Source organism: Dromiciops gliroides, chromosome 4, assembly GCF_019393635.1.
Source record: "Dromiciops gliroides isolate mDroGli1 chromosome 4, mDroGli1.pri, whole genome shotgun sequence".
NCBI lineage: Eukaryota > Metazoa > Chordata > Mammalia > Microbiotheria > Microbiotheriidae > Dromiciops > Dromiciops gliroides.
In genome coordinates this window covers 160768512-160781788 of record NC_057864.1, presented here as the reverse complement: position 1 = coordinate 160781788, position 13277 = coordinate 160768512, and the positions used below count along the sequence as shown (strand labels likewise).

Sequence of the window (13277 nt, the reverse complement as noted above, 5' to 3'; positions counted from 1 at the left end):
TATGAAATATGTAACCACAAAATTTATAAATGTACAGTGGGGGCAGCTAAGTGGCGCAGTGGATAAAGCACCGGCCTTGGAATCAGGAGTACCTGGGTTCAAATCCGGTCTCAGACATTTAACACTTACTAGCTGTGTGACCCTGGGCAAGTCACTTAACTCCAATTGCCTTACTAAAAAAAAAAAAAAGTACAGTGAAGGGGGAAAAAAAAGTGGGCCAGGGATCACACTGGGATTTTAAAGTTGAAAGGAACCTCGAAGGCCATCTGGTCCAAAGCTTTCATTTTACAGATGAGGAATCTGAGGCCCAGAGAGAGGACATGATTTGCCCAAAGCCACATGGGTAGTTAGTGGTAGAGCGGGACTCTGAACCAATCTCTGTGTCCAGTGCATCACCTGCTCGGCTACCAGGATGACCAGTAGGCAAGGTTATTTTGGAATGACTTCCTGCAGAGGTCAGCCCTTGAGTTCTGAGTGATACAGAATGATCTTCCTGCCCTTCAAATAACTGTACCAGAAAGAAGCAACAATGGAATGAAATGGCTTAAATTGGGGTGGGGGAAAGAGAGAGGGAGGAGGTGTGATTATCTTCCCCACCTTCATTGGGCCTGGAGTCAGGTACACCCACTTCCTGAATTCAAATCTGGCCTCAGGTACTTACTAGCTGTGTGATCCTGGGCAAGTCACTTAACCCTGTTTGCCTCAGTTTCCTCATCTGTAAAGTGAACTGGAGAAGGAAATGGCAAATCACCCCAGTATCTTTGCCAAGAAAACCCCAAATGGGCTCATGAAGAGTCAGACACGGCTGAAATGACTGAACAACAATAATAAAATCAGGATGGAGATCCTGTACTCTACTGTATGCTCTACTGGATAAAAGAACCCCAGAAAGAGTGGGTGGTAGAAATGACTTGAGGCTTATTCCTCTAGGAAAGGCTCTGTCTTCTGGTTCTCCTAGAAAAGGGTATTTCCCTTCCCCCCCAAAAAAAACCCCAACAAAAAACTAATATCCCTTTTCTACTCAACTGGCTATCAAAGATAGCAGCAGCTTTATGAAATATTTATGGCAGGGACCTTGAGGGAGGGAGCAAGGATGTTGGTTGCTGGTTAGGCAACACATCATTTTCCTTTGCCCTTACTCTTCTTCTCTCGCTGTGTCTGTAATATTCTGGAATTTTCTTCTGCAAAGGCACTTTCGATCCTAGGATCTCAGGGGAGTTGAATTCAGTTTTGCTGATGGAATCACTTGGAGAATCTTCTTCACCTCACACTCCCCTGCATTAAGCCTGCTCTCCCAGCCTGACCTCTTAGCTCCTTTTTTTTTTTTTTTTTTTTTAGGCAATGGGGGTTAAGTGACTTGCCCATGGTCACACAGCTAGTAAGTGTCAAGTGTCTGAGGCCGGATTTGAACTCAGGTACTCCTGAATCCAGGGCCGGTGCTTTAACCACTGCGCCATCTAGCTGCCCCCTTAGCTCCTTCTTTTAAAGCTCAAAGAATCTGTAACCGGAAGGAAGAGATCATCTAGTCTAACTCCTCCCTACTCCCCCTGCTTTTTTTTTTTTTAAACAAAGGAAGAAACTGAGGCTAAGAGAGAGGAAGTGACTTGATCAAGGCCATATAGGAAGTAAGTACTACAGCCAGGATTCAAACCAAGAAGTTCTTTCAAAATCCAGGGCTCTTCCCACTATCCGGCATGGTCCATAATCTTGATGTGGGACAGCCCATCCACATCACAGCCTTCTGTTTCAGATCCATGTTAATGACTTGCTGATCTCAGTCCAAGATTGAGTCGGCTGCCATGGGAACTGGAGATGTTTCCATCTAAGTCATGCCATTGTGATGGGGAATTGGGGGTGGAATGAGAGAGGCATAAGCTTCATGGAGCTATGACTTTTGGGGCTAATGGACTCCAGATCCCCAGGCAACTGACCATTGGGAGAGCACATAGACAGACAGAACATTTATTAAGCACGTACCATATGCCAAGGATGCAAATAGCAATAATGATGTTGATAATAGTTACTAACATTTGTATTTGTTGTCATTCAGTCCTGTCTGACTCTGTGTTGTGACCCTGTGGACCACAGCCCATCAATGCTGTCCATGGGGTTTCCTTGGCAAAGATCCTGGAGTTTGCCATTGCCTTTTCCATCGGATTGGGACAAACAGAGATTAAGTGACTTGCCTAGGGTCACTCAGCTAGTAAGTGTCTAAGGTCAGATTTGAACTCAAGTCTTCCTGACTCCAGGCCTAGTGTTATATCCACTGAGTCGCCTAGATGCCTCCAATGTTTATAGACACTGAACTAAAAGCTTTATAATTAGAATCTCATTTGATCTTTGCAACAGTCCTGGGAGGTAGAGTATTATTATTGCCTCCCCCCCTGCATTTTACAAATGAGGAAACTGAGGCAAACGGAGCTTAAGTGGCTTGTCCAGGGTCAAGAGACTTGCTAAGTGACTCACATAGCTAGTGCCTGAGGCCAGACTTGAACTTCAGTCTTCCTGACTGTAGACTTGGTGCACTCTCCATCCGCTGTGCTACCTAGCTGCCTCAATGCCAGTGTAAGGTCCAGTGTTTTCTTAAGGTCTTTTTCATAAGGAGCAGTTAATGATGAAAAAGGCAGAAAACGGTGGGGGTTTTTTTTTTATCATAAAAGTATTTTATTATTTTCCAGTGACATGTAAAGATAGTTTTCAATATTTGTTTTCATAAGATTTTGAGTTCCAAACTTTTCTCCCTCCTTCTCTTCCCTCCCCCCTCTCCAACACAGAAAGCAATCTGATATAGGTTATATATGTACAATCACATTAAACCTGTTTCTGCATTAGTCATGCTGTGAAAGAAGCATCAGAACACAAGGGAAAAACCTAAAAAAATGAAAAAACAGAAACAAACATGAAAGTAGAAACAGTATGGTTCAATCTGCATTCAGAATCCACAGTTCTTTTTTTCTGAATGTGGAGAACATTTTCCATCATAAGTTCTTTAGAATTGTCTTGGATCGTTGTATTGTTGAGAAGAGCTAATTCTGTCACAGCTGATCATCATGCAATGTTGCTGTTACTATGTACAATGTTTTCCTGGCTCTGCTCATTTCCCTCAGCATCAGTTCACTTAAGTCAGAAAACTGTGTTTTTGCTAGCCTGAGAGGTGAGGTGAGCTAGCCAAACCAAAGAAGAAGTGGGGTGTCTCACACACTTGGGGGTATGAGGTCCTTCCACAGTGTCAGTAGGGATGAGACCCCACCTTGTAGCACATAGAGGGTGCTACCCAAACCAGCATGAAAGTACCAGCCCGTGAGGACTTTGCCTTCTACTGGGAGCTGGAAAGAGGCAAGGTGTACATGGCTGTCCCTTCTCCATGGCCTGGAGAAGTCTGGAAGATGGCTCATGGGCCTGTCTACCTCTACCCCACCTGTCAGAAGCAAGGGACCCAGGAGGCAGAGGACAGGTTACTTACTGGTGGGGAGGAGGTGAGGGAGATCTATCAGGGAGGCAAGGTCAGTGTCCTGGGCACTAGGCACAGCCTGGAGCTTGGGGCTGAAGAAGGAGCTGAGGATTTTAGTGGACCACAAGCTTCATGTGAGGCAACAGTGAGACCCAGATGCCAAAAAAAGAGCTAAATGTGATTTTAGACTGCTTTAACAGAGGCAGAGAAGACAATACTGGAACTAAAGCATGCCAAGTAATGCTGACTTAAACATTAATTCTTTTTTTAAAGAACTTGATGTAGTAGAAAAAACACTAGACTTGTATTCAGGAAAACCTGAGTTCAAGTGCTACCTCAGATACTTACTAGCTGTGTGGCCCTGGCTGGCCAAGTCACTAACCCTTCCCTTACCCTCCCCTTACCTCTATCATCTCATCTGTAAAATGGGGTTAAAGATGGTATCCACCTCAGAGATAATATTTGTTAAGCACCTTGCAAATCCTTAAGTGCTATATAAATGTTAGTGATTATTATCACTGTTGTGGCTTTAAATGAAAGCAGAAGATATGGGGAATTTGCACCTAAATGAAAGGGTGGCTCACGAACTCTCCCTTGGAAGGCAAATAAGGGAGTTGGCAGAGTCGGTCTACACTTGAAATATCACTTAGTCACTTTGTAGCATGGTGCTTATCATTTGTATTTTTAAAAAAGACCACTGGACAGCTAGGTAGCACAGTGGATAGAGCACCGGCCCTGGAATCAGGAGGACCTGAGTTCAAATCTGACCTCAGACACTTGACACTTACTAGCTGTGTCAGACCCTGGGCAAGTCACTTAACCCCCATTGCCTCACCAAAAAAAAAAAGTTAAAAAAACCAAACCACTGTTGAGATAATGGCAGCTTATGCATAGATGCCTGTTCCCCAAAGAGGAGGCAGAGACATTTTAAGAACTCAGAGCAGCAGCGGGATGTGGTGGATAGGGTGCTGGGGGCAGGAAGACAGGCATTGACTAGGTGTGTGACTCTGAGCAAATCTCATTGTCTTCACTGGCATTGTCACAATAATAATAGCAATAACAATAATAATAGTTAACATTTATGGAGCCTTACTATGTGCCAAGCACTATGCTAAGTACTTTACAATTATCATTGCATCCTAACAATAACCCTGGGAGGTTAGTGCTGTTATTATTCCCATTTAGGTTTCTGAATTTCCTTATCTATTCCGAGGTCCCTTCCAGCTCTAAACATATCATTCTATTGTCCTTTGAAAGATGGGAGGGAAGGGAATAAGCATTTATATGGCACCTACTATGTGCCAGGCCCTGTGCTAAGTGCTTTGGAGATTATCTCATTGATCCTCACAACAATCCTGCAAGGGAGGAGCTGTTAGTAGACTCATTTTACAGATGAGGAAACTGAAGCAACAAAGGGTTAAATGACTCCCTTAGGTTCACACAGTTAGTAAGTGTCTAAGGCTAGATTTGAATGCATGTCTTCCTGACTCCAAGTCCAGCATTTTATCTCCTGAGTCATCCAGCTGATCAATAAGACACTCAATTGTTTCAATACAAAGGTGGGCATAGAAGGCTAGTGAAAAGTATGTTGGGAAATTGACTCCAGATCAAGAAATCACACGGCAGCTAGGTGGCACAGTGGATAATGCACCAACCCTGAATTCTGGAAGACCTGAGTTCAAAATCCAGCCTCAGACACTTGACACTTACTAGCTGTGTGACCCTGGGCAAGTCACTTAACCCTCATTGCCCTGCAAAAAAACAAAACAAAAAACACCCCCCCCCCAAAAAAAACCCCCCAAGAAATCACAGAGACTAAAGGCTTGTAGGTTACACAAAAGCCTCATACAACATACACATACACACACATACACATATATACACATATACATAGATACTTAGCACAGTGCTTGGCACATAGTAAGGTTCTATAGTATTATATTATACACATATATACATATAGTATAGTATTATACACACATACATGTACATGTGCATATATACATATATGTATGTATATAGATATATAAATATGTGTAATTTGTTCAAGAAGAGAGTCATTATGCACTGGACATGGCAAGGACTGAATACTATGCTTTTTTTAAAGAAATTTTTGTATTGTTTTTCAGTTGTGTCCGACTCTTTGTGACCTCATTTGGGGTTTTCTTGGCAAAGATACTGGAGTGGTTTGCCATTTCCTTCTCCAGCTCATTTTACTGATGAGAAAACTGAGGCAAACAGGCTTAAGTGACTTGACCAGGGTCACATAGTAAGTTAAGTGTCTTGAGGCTGGATTTGAACTCAGATCTTCCTGACTCCAGGTCCACTCCTCTATCCACTGTGCCACTTAGCTGCCCATCACAAAGAATAGGACATGACTGAAAAACAAGTGAACACAACAACAGAGATATAAGGTAACACTATACTTGTTTGTTTTATGATTGAGAAAGCAAAATGCAGTCCTAAAGGTTCTTATTCAATAAGGTGTTTCCCATAAGATCATGCAAAATACCTTTAAAGATATAAGATGATTGTATTTGATCATCTGTTATTATTATTAAAAACAACCATAATATTAGCTAGCATTTATAGAGCACTTTAAAGTTTGCAAACCTTTTTACAAGTATTAACTCATTCTCACAACCCCAAGAGGTAGGTACTATTAGTATCTCCATTTTACTGATGAGGAAACTGAGGCAGGTGGGTTAAGTGACTTGCCCAGGGTCACATGACTTGTAAGTATCTGAAGCTGTAGGTCTTGCTGACTCTAGGTTCAGGCCTCTCTTCATTATGCCATCTATTATCAATGTCAAGTAAGACATAAAGCAAGTAGACATACGATTGCTAAAGATGTTTACCAGGACATTTTACATGGATAAGGGATTCCTGATATTTGGTGAGGTCCACCGGATGTTCTTTTTTGTGAATGACATTGTACTTATTCTATCAACGAGACCATTGCATAGCCTTTTTTTTTTTTTTTTGCGGGGCTATGAGGGTTAAGTGACTTGCCCAGGGTCACACAGCTAGTAAGTGTCAAGTGTCTGAGGCTGAATTTGAACTCAGGTCCTCCTGAATCCAGGGCCAGTGCTTTATCCATTGCACCACCTAGCTGCCCCCTCAATCTTACCTTTTAAAAACATTAATATTCTTCAGGTATGGTTGTGAATTATGGGAATACCACATAATCTCAAAAAAGTGAAGTAAGCCAGGAGTTCTTAACCTTTTTATGTATTATGGGCCCCTTTGCCAGTTCAGTGAAGCCTATGGCCACCACCCTGGAATAATATTTCTAAATGCATAATATATATAGAAGAAATCCAATTGTATTGAAATAGTTATCAAGACTGATTTTTTAAAAAAAGGACTGAAGGTAAAGAATCCCTGAAATAAGCTATTTCTGGATGTGTGTGTATGGGAGGTTTCCCTATCCCTTGAGGTCCTTGAGTGGAAGCTGGATGATCACTTGTCAGGGACATTGGAGAGACTATTTTTTCAGCTATAGGCAAGACTGGATGATCAGTGAGATCCTCTATCTAAGGAAGAGCTGGGAAGAGAGAGAGGCAGCTCTAGTGTGGACTAAGCCACACTGGAGCCCAGAGCTCAGGCTAACAGCTCTCTTCTCTAATTATCTTATTGGTGCAGCTTTGGGATACTGCTAATTAAGGGCATGTTATAATAATCAAGGACAACTGAAATTTATATAGGCCTTTCCATTTTACAAAGTATTCCTATTTACATACCTTCAGGTGATCCCCCAATAACCCTGAGGTAGGCAAGGCAGAGATTATATTCCTGGTGAGGAAACAGAGGTTTGGAGAAATGATGTGCCTTTCCCAACACCACACAACTAGTGTGTGGGCTTAGCACAGGTTTCAGAACCAGGTCTTCTACCTCCACATCCAAGGCTCAAAGACATGATAGCTATATTCCTTCACAAACTGTACCAACATTAAACCAAGCCTAGGTTGAGACAGTGTAGGCAGCTGTCTGGGGAATAACATGCTGGGAGCACAAGGGACACTTTTAAAGGTTATTTGTTTTTGGCGGCAATCAGAATTAAGTGACTTGCCCAAGGTCACACAAACTAGTGTCTGAGGTTGGATTTGAACTCAGGTCTTCCTGACTTCAGGACTTATCTACTGGGCCACCTAGCTACCCCTAGAGATTACTTTCTACCAATGCATATATCAGCAGCTCCTAATTTCCTCTTTCCTTGGCCAGTAGATCCTTATTTTTCCAAGTTAAATCGCACGTGTTGTTGAAAAAGCACACTCTGGACAAAAACACACGAAGCAACATTTTTCGTTTGCCCAGGCCACACAAATGCATCCTCATGGCTCTGACCACACTGATGAGAGCTGAAGGAAAGAGCTGCTGTAAGAACAGACCCAGGAAGATCAGGGCTGAGGAGGGGAAATGATGGTCATCCTGAGTCTGTGTTTCTTTCTTTCTTTTTTTTTTTCTTATACCACCAAAGCCTCGTGGTCCTTGGAAGATCTGGATTTGAATCCTCCTTCTGCTCTCTTACTCCCTGTGTGGATTTAAGCAAATCTGCTAATCTTCCTTGGATATAAACAGAGGGGCTCAGACTAGACATTTTAGGTTCCTCTCCACCTCTAAATCCAGAATGATAGCTAATATTTGAAGGTTTCCAAAATGCTTTACACACGTGACTTACACATGTGATTCCACTTGATGCTCATAAGAACCCTGAGTAGGCGTTATATTTATTCTCACTTTACATTTGAGGAAGCAGGCTCACAGTGGATAGATGACTTATCTATGGTCACAGTTAGAATCAGTCAGGATTCAATCCCAGGTCCTTCTGACTTCAAGCCCAGCACTCTTTCCCTCCATGTGCTATACATAGGGTGGACCTGGAGTCAAAGGGCCTGGGTTTGAATTCTGATTCAGGTAGTTGCTACCTACATAACCTTGGGTAAGTTGCTTAAAACCTCTATGGGTTTCAGTTTTTTTAACTGGTAAGATGTGGAGGTTGGGCTAAATCAGGACTTCTTAAAATTTTTCCACTGGCAAATTCTTTTTTGCCCAAGAAGTTTTTACACGACCCTGGGTAGGTATACAAAATAGGTAAGCATAACCTTTTACTATTGCCAAATTTTTTGCAACCCCCACATTCTGTTATGTGATCCCATGTGGGGTAGTGACCCACAGTTTAAGAAGCATTGGAGGGGCAGCTAGGTGGTACAGTGGATAAAGCCCTGGCCCTGGATTCAGGAGGACCTGAGTTCAAATCTTACCTCAGACACTTGACACTTACTAGTTGTGTGACCCTGGGCAAGTCACTTAACCTTCATTGCCCTGCAAAAAAAAAAAAAAAAAAGAAAGCAGCATTGGATTAGATGACCATCTCCCTAAGGCTCTTTCCTTCTCTAAATCTGGCCTTGGAGGCCCCTTTAAGCTCCAGGTTTCTGTGATTCTAATGGATTGGTTCAGCTTCTCAGACCATTCTATGTAGCTCCACGAAATGTGACTTGACTTTTGGAAAATAAACAAACCAAGACCCACCTGCTGCCCACTGTGGGTGTCCATGCTGGAGAAGGCCCTATTATGTGGAGCTGGGAGTAGATGTGCTGTCGAGAGATCTGGGACTGACAAGCAAGTCCCTTAATAGGATGAGCTAAGAGGAAAGTGCTTTGTAAAGCTTCACAACAATGGTCATCATCATCCTCGCCATTTTTATTATTAGAGGTGGAGCCTGGGTGCCAAGCCTCTTATGTGGGACAAGAGGGGAGAAGGCAGGCAGGTGCCCTTACCCACCACTCATCCTTCTCCCATCATGTAGCTGACTCTCTGCCCTCCCCCTCCTCTCTTTCTTCACCCAGGTGAGTGAGGACTGGAAGTATGTTGCTATGGTGATTGACCGCCTGTTCCTCTGGATCTTTGTCTTTGTCTGTATCTTTGGCACCATTGGCATGTTCCTGCAGCCACTTTTCCAGAACTACGCCACCAACACCTTCCTCCACCTGGCCCACCCAGCTTCCAGCTCCAAGTGAGATCATTGCCCTTATGGCCCCCAAACCTAAGCCACCTCAGTCCTTCCATGACAGAGGGTCCGTAGTGGTGGTGGTGGGGGGGCGGGGTTGGCTGCAGACAGAGAATACTGGGATTGAGGAGCTTCCTTCCAGGGACTCATTCTCTCTCTTTTGCCAAGCACTGCTTGCTCCTTTTCCTCCCGGGCTTAACCCCCAAGTTTCTTATGGAACTTGGCTGGTTTGTGCCTCCCCTTCAGTCTCCCCAAGCTTTTTGTTTCTCAGGGGTCCTGGAAGCAGCTAGAAGTAGGAAATGCCAGCTGAGAAAAAAGGGAGCAGAGATGGCAGGAGAGGAATGGACTGAAATCAGAACTCCTGTTGGGAGTCTGAAAGACAAAGAAATGAAAAGGCCTTGAGTCTAATGAGGGGCCTCATTCTCCTTGTCAAAATAGTTTCCAGATCATGTGAAAAACAGGGTGAGGGTGGATTTGAAGGGGAGAAAGAAGTGTATAGATAGAAGCAGGTTTTTCTGGTTCTTGGTTCTAGGTTCAAATGGTAGGTAACTCCAGAGACTAGGCCATGGGGACCAGAGTCTATGCAAGCCCCTTTGCAGAGAATAGATTCTTGGCTTATACTAACTGCTGCTGAACTTAGCTGCAAGGATTACAAACTGGTAGGTGGGTCTAAGGGACCTGTGTGTGCCCTTGGCTTGATAAACAGAGCCCATGCTGGAGTGCATTTTTGACCATCCCCTCCCCCCTACTTTCCCCTTTGTAGAGAAGAAAGTTTTTGGCACCATCCACTCTTTGCTTTTTGGGTCCTCTGAGTTTCTGGGATCACAGAAACACTGGCCCCACTTTCTGGGTTGTCAAAGATCCCAAATTCACCACTTCAGCATCCTCATATACCTTACTCTGCCTTGGGATGGAAGGAATATGAGGGGATGGCTTGGTGTCAGGGTGAGCTGATCCTACCAAGGCAATCTGGGTACATTTCTAGAATTCCAGGTTCCTAGAAGGAGTGTTAAGGGGCTAAGGTCACTGACAACTCCTTAACTGAAAAAGTATAAAAAGTACAACTATCAGGGGCAGCTAGGTGGCACAGTGGATAAAGCATGGGTCCCAGATTCAGGAGGACCTGAGTTCAAATCCAGTCTCAGACACTTGACACTTAGTAGCTGTATGACCCTGGGCAAGTAACTTAACCCTTATTGCCCTGCCTCCCCCCCCCCCAAAAAAAAGTACAACTATCTCACAGTCAATCTCTGACAAACTTTTTCTGGGAGGCTGAATTGAGTCTTTTAACTGAAGTGACCAAATTTCTTGGTTCTCTTCACCTCATGTAGACCTAGTCTCAGCAGCTTGTTGAAGATCTGAGAGAAGGGAACCAGGAGAGAGGTGAGCAGGACCTCTTCATTTCATCCTCTAGCTCTGCCTCTCTCACTCCCAAATAAACGACCATATTTCCTGGTGTGACTTTAAGAAGGCGGAGTGGCTCTGCTTCGGAAGAGTTTGCTGATTCCTACAGCTCTCTTCTCCATCCCTTTGGTCTCAGCCTCCCACCTTGCAGTTGACCTGGTTTGCTGTCCGCATCTGTTCCAGCCTGATTACAGCTCAGAGGGTTGGGTGAAGGCCAGAATAGCCCTAGTGGACCATTGTTCTAGGTAACAGAATGCTTCCCCTGCTCCATTTTGGCCCCATGCTGATTTCAGTTTGCATGCTTTATCTAGGGCTCACTCTGCAGGCAAGCAGAGGGTTGGTAACAGTGTCAGTTTGTGTCCCCTATATGTGGTCAGACTTGGGCACTGGCCTCTTCTATTTCCAGAGGGGCAATTTTACTATTCACTTCTTCAGAGGTGAAGAGATGAGGCTGAGATCAGAATGGGCAGAGATGAGGTCAATTACCTTGCTGGCCCAGGAAACACCCTTTTTCTGGTACTAGCACCCCACCATCACTCCATACACAGACTTAACCCTCCCCCCCCCTAAGGAAAAAGGGCTCTGTGGGAGTACAAGGAGCTAATGACAGGTTAACTTTTCTGTGAATTAGTCCCAGAAAATTTCCACTAGACTACGCTAGTCCACTTTTGTAAGCTTTTTACTAGTCTGTTCGGAGGATGCAGGCAGAGTTAAAAAAAATCCCAATCCCCCAATTTCCATTCCCAATAGAAATGATCACTGTAGCAGCCGGGTCACAGGGAGATTACAGTAGCTTGGCCGACAAGAGTCAAACTCACAGCCTTGTCAAGACGGTCTCTGTCGTTTTCTTCCCTCCCCCAGGGTGCTGGAAAGGCCTCCGCGTGTTGTCCAATGAGTTCTTGCGTTGGACCGCTCCCCTCCCCTCCCCTCCCCTCCCCTCCCCTCCCCTCCCCTCCCCTCCCCTCCCCTCCCCTCCCCTCCCCTCCCCTCCCCTCGATTTAGGCCGCTGAATCCACGAGCGCTGCCCTCTAATGGACTCATGCCGTCTCGACACTTGCCTTTTGCAGTCTAGTTTGCGGGTAGACCAGAACAAAGCTTCAGAGTTCGGGGGCGGGGGGGGGGGGGGGTGGGCTGGGAGTTCCCTGGAGCCCGAAGGCACATTCCCATTTCACAAACGTGGACACTGATGCCAAGTTGTGAGCTCCTCGTGGGCAGGTTTGTTTCATTTTTGGTCATTGTATCACTAGCCCCTAGTAAATGTAGTGCACATCGTAGGTGTTAATAAATGGTTGAAATTAATTGGTCAGGCTGACACAGGTCGTTAAGAATCAATTCTGGAAATTCAAACCCAGGATGGTAGTTAATGGGAAGAACAGCGGCCTGGGAGACCTGGGGTCTGGGGTGGGGGGGCGGGGAAGGGAGAGGAGGGAGGGGAGGCTCCCAGCTCAGACACTTGAGGCTGGGACTTTCAGCAAATCACCCTTGGCCAATTATCAGCAAAGTGAGAGACTAGTTTTTTTTTTTTTTTTGGCACGGGCCCCCACTCTTGGCTGTCTATCAAAGCTTATGAACCCTTTCTTAAGAGTAAGGTTTGTTGCCTACATTCAGAATTGGAATACTACTTTTCAGTTAGGTTAGTGAAAATTAAAGATATAACCCTCCCCATCCAAGTTCAGGGACCCTTACAGGCCCGTGAACCCCGGGTTAAGAACCCCTGGATTAAATTCTGTATTCTTTCAATTACACCAGGTGCAGGGATGCTTTGGAGGAATCTGGAGGTTGGGAAGCGTAGGAAAGAGAGGGCTGGACCCCATGGAACAAGCAAGGCAACTCAGATGTAAGAGGTCACAGTAATTAAGTTATTTTAGGGCACCACTAGGTTTCTGTGAGCTGCTGTCTTTTCTACCTCTAGGAACTCTCATTTCCTTTTGGAGATACCTTTTCCTTACCTTAGGACTACTGTGAGGATAAGTGAGGAAAGGGTCAGAATATGGACCAGAAAGAGGAGCTTAGAGTAGCTGAGATAACCCCAAACAAAAAAGGAGATTGAGAATCACTTCCACGTTTAAGAAGGCCTAGCAAATGAGGGCTCATTGTCTCTGGGGAACGAAGGCTACGAAATGTGTTGAGTAGAAAGGTGTCATCTTAGGCAACTACCTTGCAGATAGTGAAGGAGGAACACTAGAAGAAAATCAGGCTGGACCAGATAAGCTCCAGACCTGCTAGCTTGGTGAGGTGTGGTAAGATCCCCACACCAGGATACTGAAAGGTCCCCAAAATCCAGGCAATGGTGCTGACTCCTGCTTTTTTCCTTTTAAAAGAAATAACTCTTCCCAACCACACTTTATTAACTGCCACTGCCTCAGCCCAGTCAAAGAATGAGAAAGATGGGGGAAAATACTGGCTTTACTC

The 13277-nt window shown here is 44.6% G+C and overlaps 1 protein-coding gene across 6 annotated transcripts in view; it reads left to right on the top strand.

The window, feature by feature from the left end:
• Nucleotides 1-13277, top strand: part of CHRNB2 (cholinergic receptor nicotinic beta 2 subunit) — a 28699-nt gene that overhangs the window by 13955 nt on the left and 1467 nt on the right. For 2 of the 6 annotated variants that reach the window (XM_044001037.1, XM_044001036.1), the window contains exon 6: nt 9301-9467. In XM_044001037.1, the coding sequence (XP_043856972.1) occupies nt 9301-9467 (167 nt within the window). Of the gene's footprint in view, nt 1-9300; nt 11813-13277 lie in introns of those variants that run through there. The other 4 variants (XM_044001040.1, XM_044001038.1, XM_044001039.1 and 1 more) reach the window with 4 other exon arrangements.